The following is a 23,365-nucleotide window of genomic DNA, read 5'->3' as shown; positions in this document are numbered from 1 at the left end:
ATATTTCTCACTTGTGTCCCCCTTCAACAATAATTTGACATTATTCACAGACAGAAGTGTCTCTGTGGGCACTTTCGGATCAAGGTAGGGGATTGTAAAGCCCCCTTTCAGTCACAGATAGAGGAGAGATGTTGTGAGAAGGCAGATGCACACCTAGGTGGTTGACTCACAGACCACAGTCTTGGTTACAGACCCAGAAACAGCTCCATGCTCCTGAGAACTTAGCTACAACCCGTTACCTGGAGTAACAGGCAAATTTGGTCTTGGAGTACAAAATGAAGCAGGTCAAAGGTTAACAAGAGTTTTGCCAAGAGAACGCAGTGGTCATAGCAAACACCCTCTTCCAACAACACGAGAGAAGACTCTACACATGGACATCACCACGTGATGGTCAATACCAAAATCAGATTGATTATATTCTTTGCAGCCAAAGATGGAGAAGCTCTATACAGTCAGCAAAAACAAGACCAGGAGCTGACTGTGGCTCAGATCATGAACTCCTTATTGCAAAATTCAGACTTAAATTGAAGAAAGTAGAGAAAAACACTAGGCCATTCAGCTGTGACCTAAATCAAACCCCTTACGATTTTACAGTGGAAGTGACAAATTGATTTATAGGATTAGATCTAATAGAGTGCCTGAAGAATTATGGATGGGTGGATATTTATAACCAAAATATAAAACCATCCCCAGGAAAAAGAAATGCAAAAGGTAAAATAGTTGTCTGAAGAGGCCTTACAAATAGCTGAGAAAAAAAGTGAAAGGCAAAGGATAAAAAAGATACACCCATCTGAATGCAGAGTTCCAAAGAAGGAAACATAAGAAAGCCTTCCTATGTGAACAATGCAAAGAAATAGAGGAAAACACCAGAATGGGAAAGACTAGAGATTTCTTCAAGAAAATTAAAGATACCAAGGGAACATTTCATGTAAAAAAGTGAAAGTCACTAAGTCGTGTCTGACTCTTTGCGACCCCATGGACTATAGTCCATGAAATTCTCCAGGCCAGAATACTGGAGTGGGTAGCCTTTCCCTTCTCCAGGCAATCTTCCCAACCCAGAGGACAGAAACAGTATGGACCTAACAGAAGCAGAAGATATTAATAAGCAATGGCAAGAATACACAGAACTATACAAAAAAAAGATCGTAATGACCTGGATAACCATGATGGTATGATCATTTACCTAGAGCCAGAGTGCGGAGTGTGAAGTCAAGTGGGCCTTAGGAAACATCACTATGAACAAAGCTAGTGGAGGTGATGGAATTCCAGTTGAGCTCTTTCAAATCCTAAAAGATGATGCTGTTAAAGTGCTGCACTCAATATGCCAGCAAATTTGGAAAACTCGGCAGTGACCACAGGACTGGAAAAGGTCAGTTTTCATTTTAGTTCCAAAGACAGGCAATGCCAAAGAATGCTCAAACTACTGCACAACTGCACTCATTCCACATACTAGCAAGGTCATGTTCAAAATTCCCCGAGCTAGGCTTCAACAGTATGTGAACGCAATATATTAAAACTTATGAGATGCAGCAAAAACAGTTCTAAGAAGGAAGTTGATTGCAACAAATGCCTTTATTAAGAAAGAAGAATCTCAAATAAACAACCTAGCTTTATACCTCAAGGGATTAGAAACATAAAACCAATCTAATCCCAAAGTTGGGCTTCCCCGGTGGCTCAGAGGTAAAGAACCTGCCTGTCAAGCCAGAGACACTGGCTGGATCCCTGGGCTGGGAAAACCCTCTGCAGAAAGTAGTGGCAGCCCACTCCCCTATTCTTGCCTGGGAAATCCCATGGACAGAGGAGCCTGGTAAGCTACAATCTTTGGGGTCTCAAAAGAGTCTGACACAATGATCAAACGACAATCCCAAAGTTATCAGAGAGAAGAAAATAATAAAGATTAGAGCAGAAATCAAAGAAATAAAGACTAAAAAGACAACGGAAGGAGTCAGTGAAAATAAAGGTTGGTGTTTTGAGGAAGTAAAAAACTAACAAACCTTCTGCTAAACTTACCAAGAAAAAAAGAAGACTCAAATAAACTAAATTACAAATGAAAGAGGAGACATTACAACTGATACCACAGAAATACAAGGGATCCTAAGAGACTGCTGTGAGTAATTATACACCCAAAACTGCCTGACTTAAAAATGAATACTTTCTGAGAAACATACAACCTACCAAGAGTCAGTTATGAAGAAACAGAAAATCTGAATACATATCCATGATTTTCAAAGGGAAAAGGAGGGGGATACATTAGGAGTTTGGGATCCACATACACACAGTACTAAATATAAACCAGATAACCAACAAGGACATGCTGTCGAGCACGCAGAATCATCCTCAGTATCTTGTAATAATCCATAATGGATAGTAATCTGTTTTAGGGGGTTGTTTTGGGGGCTTTTTTTTTTGGCTTCATAGATTGTGGGATATTAGTTCTGCAGCCAGGGGTTGAATTCAAGCCATTACAGTGATAGTGCCAAGTCCCACCTGCCAGACCACCAGGGAACTCCCAAGGATCTGAAAAGAAATATACATACACATCTGAAAAGAAATATACATACACATATATACATACATATAGATATAAAACTGAATCACTTTGCTGTATATTGAAACTTGACAACAATTGTAAATCAACTATACTTTAATAAATAAATAAAATTTCAAAAAAGATAAAACATCTGAACAGACCAATGATGACTAAGGAATTTGAAGTAGTAATCCAAAACCTCCTAATAAAGAAAAGTCCAGGATCAGACAGCTTCCCTGGTGAATGTCACCAAACGTTTCAAGAATTAATAACAGTCCTTTTCAAACTGTTCAAAAAACCTGAAGATGAGTGAATACTTCCAAACTCATTTTATGAGGCCTGCATTACCCTGATACCTAAGCCAGATAAGGACAGGGCAAGAAAATAAAACTACAGGTCATTATCTCTGATGAATATAGATGCAAAATTTCTCAACAAAATATTAGCCAACTGAATTTAACAGCACACTAAAAGGATCACAGACCATGACTAAGTGGGATTTATCCCTGGGATGCAAACTTGGCTCTACATATACAAATAAATAAATGTGATACATCACATCAATAGAATTAAGGATTAAGATCATGTGATCCCATCAGTCAATACAGAAAAAGCATGTCACAAAATTCAACACACTTTCATGATAAAAGTTCTCAACAAAGTGGAAATTATATATGTAATCTCATTCCTAGATGGTGCAGTGGTAACAGAATCCATCTGCCAAGCAGGAGATGCAGGTTCGATCACTGGGTTGGGAGGATTCCTGGAGTACGAAATGAAAGCCCACTCCAGTATTCTTGCATGGAAAATTTCATGGACAGAGGAGCCCTTTGCATCTATGGGGTCATAAAGAGTTGGACATGACTGAGTGTGCACCCATGCACATGCACACATACACATAAATATATCTGTGGAATACACACAACAGCAAAAAATCCCCCAAATAATCCAATCAAAAATCGGCAGGCAATCTGAACAGACATTTTCCAAAGAAGACATACCAATGGTCAACAGGTACATTAGAAGATGCTCAACATGACTAATCATCAAGGAAATGCAAATTAAAACCACAGTGAGATATCACCTCACACCTATTAGGATGGCTATTATCAAAAAGACATAAGAGAACAACTCTCTTGGTGAGAAAACAGGACCCTTGTCCACTGTTGGTGAGAATGCAAACTGGTACAACCATGATGGAAAACAATACAGAGGCTCCTCAAAAAATCAAAAATAGAAGTACCATATGACTCAGCAATCTCTCGTCTGGATATATATTCAAAAGAATTTAAATCAGACCTCAAAGAAATGTCTCATGTTCAGTGCAAAATCATCACGATAGCCGAGACGTGGAAAGAGCCTAAGTGACCACTGACAGATGGATGGACAAAGAAAATCTGATATATGTATATATATAATATATTATACACACACAAAAAAGAATATTATTTGGACACAGAAAAGGAAATATTGTGCCTCTTGGAACAACATATATGGACCTTGAATGCAGTAAAACAAGGTAGAAAGTCAGATATGTGCATGCTAAGTTGCTTCAGTTGTGTCCGACACTTTGTGACCCTATGAACCACAGCCCACCAGACTCCTCTGTCCATGGGGTTTTCAGGCAAGAATACTGGAGAGGGTTGTCACGCCCTCCTCCAGGGGATCTTCCCAACCCAGGAATCAAATCCACGTCTCTTGTCTCCTGCACTGGCAAACGAGTTCTTTACCACCAGCGCCACCTGGGAAGCCGAGAAAGGCAGATAGTGAAAGACAAATACTGTATGATCTCATTTACACCTAGAATCTAAAAAAGGCCAAACTCATAGACACCAATAGTAGAATGGTGCTTCCAGGGACTGAGGGGATGTTGGTCAAAGGGTACAAACTTCTAGTGATAAGATGCATAAGTTCTGTGGATTTTACTTTATGCAAAGCATGGTGCTAAACATCCTAAGGACAGGGTCCTACAACAGAAGAATGTGGCCCCGAAGGTCCATAGTGTAGAGGTAGGAAATTCTGTCCTAGAGGGGAAAATGAGTAGAGAAAAGTAGGAGTCTCCCTGTATATACCCCTATATACAAAGAGGGACCTGGACCAAGAGCCATTCGTGAAATATCCCCTAGGATCTACGTCTTAAGAGTACAACTGATCACATGCCATGTTTGCTCCTGAGTTTGTACATTTAACTTTCTTACAACACGGCAGCCAACAAGAAGAATGTGCCAGATGTTCTATAGCCGGAGAGACCAGGGTCCAACCAAGAGATTTTTAGAATTTACAGTTATGAGGACAGTTATTACCACCATTATGAAACTATTTGTTTAAAACAAATTGCAAGAGTCCTCCCTGATGGCTCAGAGGATGACAGTCTGCCTGCCAATACAGGAGACACGGGCTTGATCCCCGGTCTGGGAGGCTCCCACGTGCCTCAGGACAACTAAGCCTGCGCGCCGCAACTACTGAGACCACACGTCGCAACCACTGAAGCCCGAACTCTCTAGAGCCTTTGCTTCACAACAAGAGAGGCTGCTGCAGTGAGAAGCCCATGCCCTGCCCAGCACAAAAAAGAGTATTCCTTCTCGCCACAACTGGAGAAAAGCCTGAGCAGCAACAAAGATCCAGCACAGCCAAAATTAAGTAAATAAAATGAACTGTAGTAGAAGCCAAGGAACTTAACAACAGTGAAGCCTTTGGAAAGCTAAGTACAAAAGTAAATCTGTGATTTTAAAATCATATTTATAAAACCAAACTGAGATTCTATTTAGCTTCTTTTGGATCAGCTGTACAACTACTGTCCTCTATATTGGGAATGAATTTAGAAGATTAGAACACAAATTTGGTCTTCCCAGACAGGTTTTTTGATTTAAGAACAGCCTGTGTCAAAGAATAATTGCCACTAAGAGTTGATTCATAATTTAGTTTAAATTGACATAAATCTCCCTTTTCATTTATTATCTTTAAAAAAGGGTTAACATTTCACATATTATCTTTAAAGAAAGGTTAAATTGATTGAAAGAACAGACATAGATTTAGGCCACGCTTCTGCTTGTTAAAAATATACTGTTGATCAGAATCTAAGGACTCTGAGTCTGGAACTATTTTCTTTCTCCCCCTGGGTTTATCCGATTACCTCATTAGTCTCAGGGCACAGTAACTTCTGACACTGCCCGAACACAGACACTGGGTTCACGATGTCTATATCCCTTGAGATCCTTGGTAGATCTCCAGACCAAACCTTCTGCTCTGTTGAGACTGTGCTAGATCTACAGGGTGTGTCAAGTCAACAGCTTCTGAAGGGTAGGCTGGACCTTCATTGCTAGTCTAGTATTATATATGCATCAAATCTATATACATCACCATTTAATTATTGAGGTGCATGTGTTAACTGGAACCAGAATTTGAAACTTTTTAAAGACATGTATTCCATGAGGCTTTTCCAAATGGGGCTCCAGCCAAAAGGTATTAGTTTCTTAAGTAACCAAAGGGGATGGTTATAGAGAGGGCTCATTTGTAAAGTGGTCCAGTGGCATTAATCCCAGGTAGAGGAACCATCTCCTGTGTTAGATACTATACATGGATATTTCCTATCCACTTCTAACAGCAACAGATCAGCCCCTTCAATCCCATCTGAGGGCTGAGGAAAACGACCTTGGGCATGTAACCTGATAAAGCATCAGTTTGCTTATCTATAAAATGGGAGTGAGTTCCCTGGTGGTCTAGTGGTTAGGATTTGGTGCTTTGACTGCCATGGCCCAGTTTCAATCTCTGGTTGGGGAACTGAGATCCTGAATGCTGTACGGCATGGCCAAAACTAAAACAAATAAAAATAACAACACCAACAACAAAAATTCTGTAGCTTCTTCAGAGAGCTTTTCAAAAAAAATAATAAATAAATAAAATGGGAGTAATGATAGTACTTGCTTTATGGGTACACTGTGAGGATTAAACGGGACAGCACATGCAGAATCTGAATGTATGACAAGACAATTAGGTCTTATCATTATTTCAACTAATAAGACCACCATCTGCGAAAGCGGCCCCAAAGTCTTTGTTCTTTCCACTATATCACTGGACATCCAAATCGCAGGAGCCACCATTTTTTCAGTTACTTACATGTAATCTTAGCAATGGCTCAGATGGGTCATACACAGACACCTTTTCCTATCTCCCAAGTTTAACTTATTAATTTCCAGAACCCCTCCTCCTAACCCTCAAAAAAGGACGAGGGAAGAAAAAGAAACTAAAGACCAAGCATTTTATATGTGCTATTCCTTGGTCTAAAGGTATCCTGTCCTTCAGATTTTAAGAAAATCATAGGGCTTCCCTGGTGGCCTAGTGGTTAAGAATCTGCCTGCCAATGCAGGGGACATGAGTTCGATCCTTGGTCTGGGAAGACCCCACATGCCACGGAGCAACTAAGCCCCCGTGCCTACTGAGCCCTAGCTACTGAGGCCCACACACCTAGAGTCCATGTTCTGCAACAAGAAAAGCCCCTGCTGTCTGCAACTAGAGAAAGCCTGTGTGCATCAGTGAAGACCCAGCACAACCAAAAGTTAAAAAAAGTAAATAAATCTTTGAAGAAAGAAAAAAGAAAATTATGATATTTTTTAATTAAAAAATCATTTTCTTGAAGTATAGTTGATTTACTATGTTTTATTAGTTTCTGGTACAGCAAAGTGATTCACTTATATGTGTTTGATAGTTTGCATTTGCTAATCCCAAACTCCCAATCCATCCCTCCTCCATCCACCATGGATTTTAACAGTTGCTTTGAAATAGCCCTTGGAATGGTTGTGCTAATATATATGTTTAGTAGTAGTATATAAAAATAAGTTTTCCCATACCCTGGTCAACATTTTTTTTATCCTATTTTTTTTCTTTTTTTAACTTCTGAAAATAATGATCATTTCAGTTCGGATGTGCTTGGATTACTGCAGGATGGTTGCGTAGCTATGGTTTCTGGACAAGAACCCATTAGCCGGCTAGTGCCCTGCAATATTAACACCACACCCTGCTTGCTGCTGACTCTGCTCTTAGATGGCGACTATACAATATTGCCTGATACTTGATGATTATGGGAAAAAAAAAATCTTTTTTAACAAAGTATAACAGAAATATTGAACACACACACAGAATCAGAGGTTACGTCCCTCAGGAAGCCTTCCTTGACTGCACCCTGCCCCCTGAGAAGTTGATTGCCCACTCATCATTCTGCATCCCTGATCATACCACTTTGCACTATAGTCCAATGACTTATGAACTTGATTGACTTCCTGACCAGACTGCAAACTTCTAAGGGGTGGAGCCCATGCATGAGACTGTGCTATTCCCAGTACCTAGCACAGAACAGGTAATAATCTTTTAAATTAACAATTTATAAATAATTCTTGAGCATGTGGAAAACTAAGGAAATGAGAAAACATCCAGAGTGTGTTTGCATACACAGGCGTGGTGGCCTTTGAGAGAATGAAGAGAGAACGGGAAGAGTTTTGAATGGAGTAGATGGTGGTCTTGGAGATGAAAGAAGCAGTACCATTAACTGAAATATGAGAATCTTAAGAATTCAGACCTGTTAATATGCAGAACTGACTCATTTGAAAAGACCCTGATGCTGGGAAAGATTGAAGGTGGGAGGAGAAGTGTCCCAGAGTGGATATGAGCTGGGAAATAGGCATCCATTTTCTCAGCTTCCATAGAGAGATCTTTTTGTGCAAAATGTGCATCTAGGGTTTAAAAATAAGTACCATGTGGTCATGAAAGAGAAGCTACTTTGGCTGGGGCTCAAGTGAAGATGTAGCAGTGTATTGCAGAGCCAGCCACACTGCAGTGGCTGAAAGATGACAGCACTGTTTCATGCGGCACATCTCTAACACATTTTCTGGCATCATTTTGACCAGACCTAATTCTCATCTTATGTGCTGACTTTAGAAGCTAAACCCCTCTTCTGGTTCTAGATTTGTCTTCATGATAGGATACCGTGGAAAAGCTATAGCGTCCTGCAAGATTTCTTAAATATAGTCAGCAGTGCTATTGAGATTGCAGGGTTACAAGAATCAGAAAGTAACTAGAGCTAGCCCAAACTTATAAAAGATAAAGCAGGACTTCCGTGGTGGCCCAATGATTACGAATCTGCCTGCCAATCCAGGGGACATGGGCTCAATCTCTGGTCCAGAAAGATTCCTCTAAGACCGTGTGCCACTACCAAGCCCGCCCTCTAGGGCCCTTGTGCTGCAACTACTGAAGCCCCAGCACCTAAAATCTGTGCTCTGCAACAACAGAAACCAGCACAAGGAGGAGCCAGCGTGTTGCAACCAGAGAAAGCCCGCACACAGCAATGAAGACGGAGCTAAGATGGGTCTTAGCCAAAAATATAAGTATTTTTTAAAATGTAAAAAAAAAGAGAAGGCATTAGCTGGTCACACTTGATATAATACGACCTAAAATCCTAAAGAAAATCAACTCTGAATAGTCATTGGAAGGACTGATGCTGAAGCTCCAATACTTTGGCCACCAGATGCAAACAGCCAGCTCATTGGAAAAGACCCTGAGGCTGGGAAAGATTGAAGGCAGGAGGAGAAGGGGACGACAGAGGATGAGATGGTGGGGTGGTATCACTGACTCAACAGACAGGAGTTTGAACAAACTTCGGGAGATGGTGAAGGACAGGGAATCCTGGCGTGCTGCAGTCCATGGGGTCACAAAGAGTCAGACACGACTGAGCAACTGAACAATTTGATAAAAATCTGCATTGGTGTCTCTGCAGGTTTGAAGAAACAAAGATCATGATGGATGCCTTCCAAGGAGATAGTAGACGTTCCTCCTAGTGTGTCTCCAACTGTAATGCTCACCTTGTGAAAAATGCATCTGTATTCAGAAGGTCTGGGAAGGAGCCTGAAATTGTGTATCATGGAACACGCTCCCAGGTGACACTGATGCTGCTGATTCTCTGCCAAACATCTGAGCAGCAACGTTCAATGCTGCTATTTTGACAGCATTCATTCTCTGAGACTTTCACTTTCCAATTCCAAATTCCTAAAAGGGGATGTGATTGCCTGGCTCAGACACACCCCTGGATCCATCAACTATACTTAAGGGGTCAGGTCAGAAAATAGCAAAATCACCACTGCTAGTGCGTAATGAGAGCTTACTCTGGGCTGCGGTTGTCTATGCATTTTCTACATATTATCTTCTTTAATCTGGAGATCAGCCCTTTGAAGTGAGGGGAGAAAATGGAGGCTTAGAGAAGCCGAGTGACTTTCCCAAGGTCACATGGCTAGAAGGTATCAGAGCCAGGCTTTGAACCCACAGTGCCAGGCTCTAGAGCCCCAGAGCTCTGCCCACTTTAAGATCTGGCCTTGGGGGTTGGAATGCCCTTTGAATGTGAGGAGGAGTTTCCAGAAAAAGAAGACTCACTGTCACCTGAGCAGTTGCCTCTAGAAGATTCACTACATAGGCACTACCTTAGGGTTCATGAATCACTAGAAACAGATCAGCTAGGTCACTGGTGTTTTATGTCTTCTTCAATAAATAACAAAACCAACTCCAGGAAAAGGGTAGAGGCACTCTGTAGGAGACAAAGTACACAGACAGCTGATCCTTGAACAACACCTGTGCGCATCCACTTACGTGTGTGTGTGCGTGTTTTTCTTCAGTAATAAATACACAATACTACATGACCCACGGTTAGTTAAATTTTTGGATGCAATACTGTGGATACAGAGGAATGGCAGGAATGAAGGAACCACATATATGGAGGAAGACCGACTAGAATTTAAATGAAGGTTTTCAAACACAGGGAGCTTGGCACCCCTCCCCCCCCCCCCCCCCCGCACATTGTTCAAAGGTCATCCTAGCTGTCAACAGCAGGTTGAAGCCCAGTCAGAAGGGATGGTTCAGATGCCAGCTCTTTGTTATTTCAAGTGTGAGCCACGGACAAGAGACACAGGCCCGCGCTGGGAACACTAGAAACGCAGGCTCCCTGACCCCCAACCCCATACCTCCTGGATCAGAACTGTATATATAGGGTTTAGTTCATCCACAGTACCTGAACTCCACAAGCAATCTGGGACCACGACAGGACTCTATCGGCACACTTGCTTGTAGAAACTACCATGATAAGACTACGCCCAGGGCCGAGGAGCTGACCAAAGTGCTCCCTCTCTGCAGACAGGCGTCAGAGGAAGGAGGAAGTGGATTCGCTGACCAGGGGAGGGAGCGTGGAGGGGCCAGGTGCGGCTCCGCGCGACTAGAGCCTCGTGCTTCGTATTAGGATCACCTGAGGACTTGGTTCACCCTCCGATAGGTGGCGCTAGAGGTAAAGAAACCTCCTGCCGATGCAGGAGCCCTGAGACGTGCGTTCCATCTCTGGGTAGGGAAAAATCCGCTGGAGAAGGAAATGGCTACCCACTCCAGGATTCTTGGGCTTCCCTGACGGCTCAGACGGTAAAGAACCCACCTGCAATGTGGGAGACCGGGGTTCGATGCCTGGATTAGGAAGATCCCCTGGAGGAGGGCATGTCTACCCACTCCAGTATCCTTGCCTGGAGAATCCCATGGACAGAGGAGCCTGGCAAGCTACAGTCCATGGGGTCACAAAGAGTCGGACATGGCTGAAGCGACTTAGCACGCAGGAGGACTTTTGGTTCACCCTCAGATATTCAGATTTAGTGGGTCTGTTGTAGGACTGGAGCATTATTACCTCTTGGTTTCAAGCTTCCCGGGTGGATGTAACGTATATGGGTCTAGTTGAAGTCGCTGTACAGAAACCCTCGAGTGGGGAGCATGTGTGGCTTCTGAACAATCACTTTAACTTCAGGTTTGAAAGGAAAGGATGTTAACAGAGCAACATAACCCTTGAATGTGCCTAAGCCTCAGCTGAGGATATCTTGCAAAATGCAGAGCCTGGTTCACTAGATCCAGGCTAAACAATATTGTTTTCCTACATATCAGTAGCCTGATCTAAGTGAGGTGTCTTCACTTTAATATAATTACTCAGGGTAATTTTGAATCAGAATTTACCCCTCCCTCAGAATCTCTGCTGAGTAGAGAGATTTTTAAATCAACTAGAACCTGTCAATCTATAATTTTAAGTTATTTGAACCTCAAAAATATTCTTCAGATGTTGGAGTCCTAACCCCCTCTAGGTACCTCAGAATGTAACCTCCCTTGGAAGTTAGGCCTTTACAGATGTAGACGAGGTGAGGTGGGGCCTAAACTAACAGAACCTTTGTCTCGTTGCAAGTCGTGCCCCACTCTTTTGTGCCCCATGGACCGTAGCCCGCCAGGTTCCTCCGTCCATGGGATTTCCCAGGCAAGAATACTGGAGTGAGTTGCCACTTCCTTTCCCAGGGGATCTTCCTGACCCAGGGATCGAACCGTGTCTCCTGCATTAGCAGGCAGGTTCTTTACCACTAAGCCACTTGGGAAGTCCAGTGGGATGGGTATCCTTATAAAAAAGGGAAATTTAAGACAGTGGGACGTGCACACAGGGAAAATGTCACATAACCATGGAGGCAGAGATCAAGGTGATGCTTCTATTACAAGACAAGGTATGCCCAAGATTGCCAGCAAACCCCCAGAAGTTAGGTGTGACTTTGTTTATGGCAGCTCTGGAAAACAAATACAGTATGGAAACACTATGCAATTCCACAGCTACATGCTGGACATGAAGCTGATTTTAGATTCTAAATTCATATTTAAATAAAACATGGTCCCTGATTTCTAGGAGCTCACAGACTAGGTGGGGAGGGGAGTAAGCATAAGTATGCATGTATGCATGTACATACACACAGACACACACATCAGTAACACGGAAATTAGTGGGTTGTGTGAAGTGTTAGGTATTGCTTTGGGAAGGATCAAGAAATTTTTCACAAGGTAGGTAGGGTGTGCATTAGGAATTGAAATAGTTGTTCAAGTCATGCAATTTCCTAAAAATCCATTGTTGTGTTATAATGATTCACTCTTACATTATTAGAAACCTAATTCCTCAAATACGACTTAAAGTTCAGGCTGGCCTTGAAATATTTTCCCCTTCTCCATCTGCATGCAGCAACATTATTAGAAGAAATAACTTCTGACAATATATGTAATTTACTGAGCTCCAAGGAGCTGAAATTTGCTAATGTTTCAGCTCCAGGTGGGCAACATGATTACCACTGTTTTTAAAGCACCAATTTCATATGTTCTCAACCATTTTCATTACACCATGAGGGGGAGCAAATCACTGGGGTTCAGACTGTTGTGCCAAGGAAATAATTTACATCACCTCAAACTAGAGATCTCAAAATAACAAATAACATTTGTAGGACACACAGCACAGAACACCTAAAGCATTTTCTTTATTTCAACTCAGGCTTGTAATTTCTTATCCCAAAGCATCTCATTAAGGGCTAAAAAAGGGCTTTGGTAGAGCCAGAGAAAGCTCAAACTGTCCCTTTGCCATTAAGCCTAAGATTTTAAGCCAGTTTCCTCTATTTTTTTTGTTTTTGGCCCTTGTGACTCTATTAAAGCCCTTTATTATTCCTGGTGTGTGCTCAGGTACGAAATGGCAGGCTTAATCCAGCAGATTCAAAATTCCATTTTGCAATTCTGTTTATTAAAATGTCTGGTTGCCTTGGTAATGGGGCAGGGAGGAGAGTGGTCAGATGGACATGACGGGACATACACACACTAAAATTTTATTCTCAACTTCAAATTTAACTGGGTATCCTTTACTTTTATTTGGTAACTCTGGCAATTCTACACATAGCAAAAGTGAAATTATACTCTGGAGTAGAAAAATATTAGCCTGCATCCCTTTGTGAATGGGAAAATAGAAAGGGCGAGATGTGAGCTTTAGAATTGTTCCAATCTGGGATAGATTTCTGGCTTTATACTTAGTTATGTGGCCCTGGGCAGTGTATATGAGGAGTTTCTCTGGGTTTCCTTTCTCTCATCTGTAAAATGGATATATTTAATGCTTGCCGCCTCTGGTGGTAGGATGATATGTTAGCACAGTGCAGTTCAATGTAGTGGAGTGCTGAGTCATGTTAGAGCTAGAGGCAAAAGGAATAAGCAGTAATATTGATTCTAACCTTATTTTAAATTTTTATATTTTGTTCATCGTGGATTTCTTTTTTTTTTGCCTAGGTTTTGATTATTTTGACTTTTAAAAATATTTTGTGGCTTTTCACAAAGACGCTGCTGAAGGTGAAGAAGGAAGCCCCTGTCCCCCTCCAAAGCTGCAGCCATAGCAAAGGCTTTGAAGGCCAAGAGAGCAGTGTTGAAAGGCGTCCACATCCACAAAGAAAAGAAAATCCAGACATCACCCACCTTCCGGCAGCCCAAAACACTGCGACTCAGGAGGCAGCCCAAATACCCTAGGAAGAGCACCCCGGAAGAAACAAACTTGACCGCTATGCCATCATCAAGGCCCCTCACCATGAAGGGAACAAAAGACAGCACACTGGTGTTCACTGTGGACGTCAAGGCCGACAAGCACCAAATCAAACAGGCTGTGAAGAAGCTCTGTGACACTGACATGGCCAAGGTCAACATCCCGATCAGGACTGATGGACAGAAAAACGCATGTGTTCGACTGGCTCCTGATGATGATGTTGCCAACAAAACTGGGATTGTCCAGGGCTTCCCAGGTGACTCAGCTGGTGAAGAACCCGCCTGCCAATGCAGGAGATGCAAAAGACACAGGTTCCATCCTTGGGTATGGAAGACCCCCTGGAGAAGGGAATGGCAACCTGCTTCAGTATTCTTGACTGGAAAATTCCATGGATAAAGGGGACTGGCGGGCTACAGTCCATGAGGTTGCAAAGAGGTAGATATGACTGAATGTACATACATACAAACTGAGTCCATCTGGCTAATTCCAAATATAAAAGTTTTCACAAAATAAAAAAAAATATTTTTTTTTTGTGGCCATGCCACTCGGCTTGTGGACTGTTAGTTCTCTGACCAGGGATTGAACTCCAGTCTTCTGCAATGGAGGCACTGGCCCACCATGAAATTCCCTTGATTATTTTTAAAAGACTGTGTTGAAATATTACTTATCTTCACTTATCTGGGCTTTCTGGTACCCCCTTACATTTTGCACTTGAGCAAGTACTTCACTCACTTTAACCTAATCCCAGCCCTGGTACTCAAGGAATGTTAAATATTATTGACACTTACCATTTTAATTTTATTGATAAAGTTTATAGTATTATTAAAAGTTATTAATAACAGCTCTTTTGTATTCCATGTCCTTCCAAGTGTCATATTAGAAACAATAATGACAACAGACACTGATAAGCGCCAGCTGTGTCCGGGGCACTGGGAGTTCATGGTTTAACTGAATCCTTACAAGTTCATGTTGCAATTTTTATTTCTATCTTATTAGAATATGATATTTAAAAAAAACTTAACTTCCCCAAGAAGACATCGCTAATAAATCAAACTGTCGGGTGTTCAATTTTTTTTTTTTTTTCTGAAGAGCCTTTAAACCTGGTTTGCACATCCATTTGAATTCAGTATTGTGGGGTGGCCCCATCAGAAATCTCCTGCTTGCAATGACCCATGCAGGCCTCTAGGTGGCCTCGTTGACCACTTTTGCAAACAACCTCGGTCTAGGCCAGAGGAAACTGTTTTAGGAAAGGTTTTCTCAGGGGCGCCTTTCCAGAAGAGCTTCATTGTGTGCATATTGACAGACCAAACCAGGCCTAGCCTGGAAGGTTTCTGATATGAAGAAAGGCTTTGTATTGAGAAGGACCAACCTCTCTCTACACAGAGGTGTAAGACCTCTGTCCCTTGCATACCATCCCCAAAAGCTTTTCATACATCTGTTACAGTCCCACCTGCCCTTGCACAGAGGACTGGCAAGTAGGGCTGCTAGGTGTCCTGTATCTTTGGGACATGTTCTGTGTGGAATGGTTTTGGTTGGTGTCCCTTATTGATTTTTTAAAATCAGGACACCCCAAATGTCCTATATGCAGCTTTTTTTTCCCTCCCCCAATAAATTAGAGCTATTTTATAAATTTAACTGGGCATCCTGCATTTGCTAAATCTGGCCACCCTCCTAACTGGCTTGTTTGCACTCTTATACACATGAAAAGGCAGGTACCAGTCTCTGAGCCAGCAGCAGGCTCAAGTCCAGGGTGAAGCAGCCAGGACACTCACTCTCAGGATCTTTAAACTATACCCTGCCTTAGGCCTGGCCTTGCAGGAGGGCTCTGACCAAAAGGTCAGGAAAACATCTTAATCAGTTTGATTTCTTGGGTTAATTTTTATGCAGCCTCCTTCCACGGTGTACACCAGTGGGGGCATGGATTCATAATTTTCAAATGTTCTACTAAATGCATTTGTGAACTGCAATCCAGGTCTGCAAGCTTTCTTGATACGGAACTTGGGCAAACTAATCAGTTTCCTCAAGCTTTTGTTTGCGATTAATAATTGCAAACTTGCTCTGAGGATTAAATAAGAGGAAAAAAAAATTCCATATGCTCCTGACAGTACTTGAGACCTATGATGAATTGTTTCAATAGTGTTGTCATTTCAGTGGTTAAACTAAGGCAGTGCAAATCCTCTGAACCCCAACTTTCTAGACACTCTAATCCTTGATATCGCCACCTTTCTTTCAGGGGATAATTTACATTATGAAGCATCTGCTGGGGACTAGATTTTGTGCTGAGCTGTTTATGTGCATTATCTTTTTTGTTTGTCTTGCTACTTAATTTATTGTTTCTTTTGTCTAAAAGGTATAAAAACTGCCTGGATTGGTCACTTCTTTGAGTCTGGTTTTTTTTTTTTTTTTTTTTCATTTTGTACTGGAATATAGGCAATTAACAATGTTGCTATAGCTGAACAGTGAAGGGACTCAGCCATACGTATACATGTTTCTGTTCTCCCCCAAACGCTCCTCCCATCCAGGCTGCCAAATAACATTGAACAGAGTCGCATGTCCTGTACAGTAGGTCCTCACTGGTATGCGTGTTATGTTGTTCAGCCCACTAAATACCCTTGGGTGATGTGTCCTAGACAGGAAACTGAGGCCCAGGGAGGTTAGGAAAATGACCCTTGATCATACAACCAGAGAGCTGTGGGGTTGGGATTGATCCCAAGCCCGGCAGCTTGTCTCCAGATCTTCCTGACTTCAAAGCCTGCATAAGCACTGCTTTATAGAGATGGTGATATCTGCCCAGACACCCACTATCAACTCCCAGGAAGGCTTCTTTCATGGTAATTGAAGGGCTGCTGAGAATGCCCTTCCCACTTTTGGGCCTGTCTCCCTAAAGAGATCTTTCTCACTCTGGCTTTCCAATCTTTGATCTCCTTATGGCACCATTTTCTCACGAAATTGAGGACAGGACAATATAAAGAATGGTTTTCCGGGAAAAGTTCTGTGTTTGTGCTAGGAGGGAGCAGGGCGGTTAGGAGGTTACAAAGCTGGTCTAATTCATAGGACTTTCCAGCCATGTCATGCCTGCAGCTCAGCTGTGTCTGACTCCTTGCAGCCCACCAGACTCCTTTCTCCATAGGATTTCCCAGGCAAAAATACTGGAGTGGTTGTCATTTCCTTCTCCAGGGAATCCTTCTGATCCAGGGATTGAACCTGCGTATCCTACACTGGCAGGTGGATTTTTTTTTTTTTTTTTTTCACCACTGAGCCACTAGGGAAGCCTAGGACTTTCCAGGGCATTCCTTAAATGCCTTTGCTTTCCTCCTCCACCCTGCGTGCAAACGTAATTCTTGCCCAGTTGGTTGTTAACTAGCCCTTCAATTAGGCATATCCTCAAGCCACACCCAGATCAGAAAGAAGTGTCTGAATTGCACATCCTGAAAAGTCACAAACTGCAGACTGCCCTGGATTGTCCTTTGTGCTGTTATTTTCATCATGCTATTCCGATTTCCATCCCTCCCACTGGCCCTCCCTCTTTCTCCTCCCCAGGCTGACTTTTGTTCGCTCCTACTCTTATTGCTTTTTCTTTTGGTTTTCACTAAAGGAAGGTGCTTGGTGAGCAGTCCCTGTTTATAATACCACGGCAATAGACAGCAGAAGTTTTGGAGTCAGACGTAGGTTTGAATTTTGACTTTACAACTTACTTTCTGCGTAGTCAAGCCACCAAGGCCACGGTAATCTTCCTGAATCTCTTTACATCCTTTCCTTTTCTCCTTTTTTTGACCGTGCTGTGTGGCTTGCAGCATGTGGTTAGCTCCTGGACTAGTGATTAAACTTGCGCCCTCAGTAGTGAAAGCTCAGAGTCCTGTTAGCGAAACCATTAACTGAAACGGCCCGCCCTGGCCAGGCACCATAATAACCACTTGTATGAGTTACCTTAAACAGGGGGTCCTGGTAAGGAGTGCAGAACAAGGTAGGATAACTAGAAGAATTCGGGAAACCTCATAAGGAGAGAGGAGAGGCTAGTCCCAAAGTCCTAGCAACCTCCCAAAATTACTCTCGCTGGACTCCATCTTGTCTGAGAGACAGGCATGCACGCACATGCAAATGCACGCACATGCAAATACACGCATGCCACCAGGAAGGACCCTCGAGTCATGCTAATTGGCCAGAGACAACTGAAACCAAGCTGGTTACCTTGAAACTGGAGGCGCCGAGCCACGTGGCAGAGCTGTTCTCGGGGGTCCCCTTACCACGCCGCTCTCTTCCCCGGGCGCCCCCGCCCCACCCCCATTAAGTCTCTTGCTTTCTCAGCATGTGTGTCTCCTGGGACAATTCGTTTCCGACTGTCAGAGAAGAGCCCACTCTCGGGCCCTGGATGGGGGTCCCCCTTCCTGTGACCTAACCGCTAGACCACCAAGGAACTCCTTTAAATCCTTTTTCTGGGATAAGACGACCTCTGTCACATAATTGAAGAAAGGATTAAACGAAGTAATGTGTTATAGCACTTAGCCCATCGTTGCGACAATGGCAAGAGCTCAAAAATGACAGATTACCTATATTTCTTTAATCCTGGGAAAAAATCTGCCCTCCTAGTCTTTCAGTTTCTAAAACTGGCTAAGCTTCTCCTAGCTTTGGGGGCCATGGCAAACGCCATAATGCCACTCTCCAAGCCCTAGGAGAGCTGCTTTTCCTTTTTGCTTAACTAGATCTTTTCTTACCAATCCCTAAAATCAGGCTTCAGCATCACTGCTAGAAAGGTCTCATGTCCCACAAAACTAAGGTATTATTCACGTCCCCTTTCTTCTCACCACTCTTGGCCCCCACAGGACTAATGATCCTTTTAAGCTACTCCAGCTGATCACTTTTGTTTCTCCCTCATTGCACTGTAAGCTTCAGGAAGACATTGTATTTTCACATCAAAACTTTTCTACTGTACCGAAGAAAGGCATTATTTCAATTCTGAAAGTTCTTAAGGACTGACATTTGAACCTTTGTTCCTAAGAACAGGCTTTAAACTAATATAATAGTTCAAAACAATTCTGGAATCTTTATTGCTTAACATTAAAGTTTTTATGAATACAAAGAAGGATCTTGGATACTTTTCTCAAATAGAGAAAAAAATTAAACATCCAGGAAGGTGAGGCAATTTTTTTCAATTCACCTTGTAAAACATACATCTTTATGAGGTAGATCATATACTGACAAAAAGTGAGGCCCAACATGTTTTGATGAAAAAAGTTGTAAAAGTGTACTTGTTACATGATGCTGTTTTTAAAGAAGCTACTATAGGCATAGAAAAAAATCCAAACTGATATACAATTAACAATTGTATCTGGTAATGTTAGGTTATAGGGCATGATGGTGGTTTTATGTTATATATTTGCATCATGTTTGAATTTAAGATTTTTAATATGAGGGTATAATATTTTGCAATAAAAAACATTAATTTGATGTGTTGAAAAATTTACCTCTGTCACTTTTCAGTTATGAATAAGATATCAATAATGTGGTTAGGAAGTGCTTTTCAAAATAAGATGAAAGGAAAATCATACAGCAGACCCACTGTGCTTCCAATTTCTGTAAATTCTTTTTCTAGTCGAGAGCCAAGTTGTATTTTTTTCAAGGTATATCTGCAATTCTGAGCATATCATTTAACAGGAAGATAAATGATACCTTATTTCCACATAAAGTACTTGTACAGAAATACTAACCTCCCTATATTCCACTTCCCATTCCCCTTGCCCCATTGCATGGGGTTAAAAGATAACAGAAGAAATATATTCCTGAATGTAAAAGACCTGTTTGCCAGTCTGGAAAACTAGCAAGAATGACTTGATTAGGAAGCCTAAAAATTTGCAATGGTTATCCTCCATGAGGCAATAAACTACTGTATTTCACCCATTCTAAGACACAGCACTATTTTATATCTCACTAAGAAAGAAAGAAAGAAAAAAAATTGCTAATTCAACTATAACATGTTAGTAGTCAAAAGATGCACCCTAATGGCCATCTTGGAACCCATAAAATAGAGTAATAATATCACTAAAAATCTGCAATCTTCACCAGCCTGATTACTTGAAGTAGAGCAATTTCAATTGCTTTGTGTGAGCCCTGAACATAAATGGAAAGATACATAAACATTTTCAGTAGCACACCTTCAATTTATTGACCTATGTAAAAAAAATAATAGGTCTAAAAAAAAGTCAGAACAGTAAAAGAATATGCAAAAGGGTATTTCTGTTTCTAGAAGGCTATACAAATATGGAAAAAGGAATAAGTTATTTGTTTGCATGTCTTTTTGTTTTTCAAATATCCCACCCCCCCGCCGCAAACTTCATTTTTAATGATACAAATGACTAAGGACCAGTTTAACAAATCACCTTTATGTATATATTACATGCTTTGGAATATAGATAGAAAATGTCCCCAAAAAGTTGTTCAGAAACTTCTCTATTCACAATATGAACAAGAAACTTGTATAAAAGAGGGGGAAGGAGCACCTTCTGTGGAATTCTGAAGCAGAGTAAAGATGATGAAAAAGATCCATCTAGAATATGGAAATATTTGCTTAAAAAAAAAAAACAACAAAAAAAACGAAAACTCCAAAACATCCTACAATAAACCATAGCGAATTAGTTCTTCCAAGGAAAGTATGAGGTAGTTTTAGCCTCATAATTAAATCTACTGCAGCTTGGAGGGTTTTCGTTTTTGTTTTTAATGAGTAATCTTGCTTTTGTCACTTGGTGACTTAGAACTACCTGGGGAATCCAGACAATATGCTTATTTTTCAAATGTTCACAATTTTAAGGCACATGATTCATAGAAAATGATGTGGGTTTTGTGTCTTTCTTTTTGTTGTTGCTATTTTTCTTTATATTGTGTTAGGTTCTTTCTGTATCACCTTAAAATACTTTTCCAAACTCTTGGTTATAAAACTTTCCATATCAAGCCTGCCATTACAATGACGGCCATGTTGGAGAGTTACCAGCCTGAAGAACATAGCTCATGCCGTTGGCATAGAAAGGAAAAAAGGAACTCAGTGATATTGTACCTTAGAAAATTCTCCAAGCAGAGTTTGTCAGTTACTCAGTGGGCTGCTTCATTTTCCCCAATCTGCTACCATAGTTATATTACAGGACAATACAGCCGTAAGTCTTTCCAGAACCCATTTTGTGGTGCTTATGAAAACCATCACTCTTGATAACAGCCTAAAAACATTTACACTCATTCAGAACTTCATGAAAATCCAGCTTCTCTTCAAGTAATTTTCCAATACTGTCTGAATTGTTCATGTCTGGGTAGACATAGTATGTAATTCTTCGCCAGCTCACAAATTCAAACTTTCTGATGGTGAGCAGTGACTAAAGAGCTTCCAGCTTCCCTTCTCTCATCATCCTGAATTGTGCTCTGAAATTTCCCCTGTCCTTCTTTCCTGTGGGAGACCCTGAATGCACTTGTCACAGTTTTGAGGTCTGCCTCCAACCACTTTTATTCCCTTACAAAGTGCTTGCTCTTGGTAAAGGCCAAGTCCTCCTCGGCAAAGGCTCACGTGGTCTTCACCTTGCTCTGTTAGGTGAGGATCTGGACTTGGAAAGGCGGGATGTCATTCAAGGGCTTTGTGCGGCCTAGTGTGTGATTCACTTCTGGGGCCAATGGAGTCCTCCTTTCCACCTCGGATGCCTTCAGGTTTCTAAAGCCTATGGCCTTCCAGGAAGACGAACACATTTTGCAAGGCACACTAGTGTGAGAACGCAGTGCTTGGTCAAGAGGCCCGCCCGCAGTTCAGACTAATGTTCCGGGCTTGGAGTCTTCGTGCCAGAAGAGCCTCTGCTCACTACTCTCCAGGCTGTCTTCCAGCCGGTTTCCATCTGTACCGTCCAGTTGACCGGTCTCTGAGTACGGTCTATGAAAGGAAAACAGAAAAGTTACAACTTGGGGTTATTTTTGTTCCCAGAGTACAAAGGTTACTACACTCAAAGAAGTTAGTAGAAAACACGGTTAAGAAAATGGTTCAAAACTCCCAAATAAGGCAAGGGACGGCTGTGCGTTTTTTTCAATGTCATACTAGAACATGATCTAACAGGCCCATGCAAGGAGTATTTATTTCTCTTGAGAGACAGACTGTTTTAAAAATATATATTTATTGATTTGTTTGGCAGCATCAGGTCTTATGTGCATCATGCAGGATCCTCCACTGTGGGCACACAGGCTAGCTGTGGCACACAGGCTCTAGAGAGTGTGGGCTTCCCTATTTGTGGTAGGTGGGCTTAGCTGCTCCACGGCATGTGGGATCTTAGTTCCCAGACTAGGGCTGGAACCCACATCCCCTCTGTTGGAAGGCAGATTCTTAACTACTGGACCACCAGGAAAGTCCAGAGAGACAGACTTGTCTAACTTTCATTTCCCATGGATGAGTACCAAGATTAAGTTACATGTTAACTTGGGGGGGTTCTGTATGGAAGAAATACACAGTAACCCTCTGTCTAGTAAAAAGATTATGGTCATAGTTTTATTGCCCAGTAGGATATTAGCTGCTTTTGTGTCAACCGCAGGAAGCTTATCTCAGGACTCTCTCTTTTGGTTGTGGAGTTCAGTCTTTTGAATTCTCTGGGAACAGCTTTACCATTCGGTTAGTTCTCTCATGAAGGAGTTAAAGAAATCTTTCACATATGCTCATTTTCTGTTTGTGTGAGAGTAGTATTTTCGATTTTTGAAGTATTTTTGACAGTCACCCTTTAAGCATTCTTCAAGTTAAGAGACATATACTAGATGTTTTTCTTGGAAACAAAGGAATATATTTAAAGGGAAGCAAGGGTACCTTGGGACAGTTTACATCCCTAGGGTGTATGGGTCAGGTGTAAATTAAATCAGCATCGCATAAGATCACGGGTCCATTTGGAAGGTATTAAATACATCCAAATGAGGGCACCCTGTTATACCCACCGTTCCAATAAGCAAAACCTCATTCCTCTAATAGTACGTTAGAACAGGTTAGATAGTTAGTAGTTTTCTTTTTACATCTCAATGTCCTTTAGTACAGGTGAATAAAAAGTCCTTTGGAAAAGCGCTTTGGAAAGAAACACTACGCAAAGCCAGGTATTTAGTGGGTTTTTGTCTTTTTTTGTAATACAGAAACAAAGGCAGATTCTGTAACTTCACACATCAGTCAGAACAGGCAAAGCTCCTGCGATGCAAGAAGCAACACAGACTGCAAGTACCGTACTTACTACTGCTGGCTACACTTAAAAGAGAATTTATAACTGATCTCATTTCTGGAGACACAACCATTCTCCGGGACAGAAGCCCTTGGTTTGGCCTAGTAATAGAGTGTGATAAGGAAGGGGATGGGAAATGGAAAACAGGAAGTGAAAGAAAAAAAATCATTTTAAAACACAGTTTGGAGCAGCAGAGCCAAGCATTTGACACATGCTAGTAGCATAAGAGACTTCAACATTTCTAAC

At 41.7% G+C, this 23,365-nt stretch overlaps 1 protein-coding gene across 5 annotated transcripts in view; it reads right to left on the bottom strand.

Annotated features, from left to right (window-relative positions):
- Positions 1–20,044: 20,044 nt before the first annotated feature.
- FRMD4B (FERM domain containing 4B) overlaps positions 20,045–23,365 on the bottom strand; it is a 356,738-nt gene continuing 353,417 nt past the window's right edge. For all 5 annotated transcript variants that reach the window (XM_043886552.1, XM_043886549.1, XM_043886550.1 and 2 more), the window contains one exon: positions 20,045–21,807. In XM_043886552.1, coding sequence (XP_043742487.1) covers positions 21,687–21,807 — 121 coding nt within the window. In that variant the 3' untranslated portion in view covers positions 20,045–21,686. The remainder of the gene's footprint in view (positions 21,808–23,365) is intronic.

The sequence above is a fragment of the Cervus elaphus genome, chromosome 24 (assembly GCF_910594005.1).
Source record: "Cervus elaphus chromosome 24, mCerEla1.1, whole genome shotgun sequence".
NCBI classification, from domain to species: Eukaryota; Metazoa; Chordata; class Mammalia; order Artiodactyla; family Cervidae; genus Cervus; species Cervus elaphus.
This window is presented reverse-complemented; position numbering and strand designations above follow the sequence as displayed.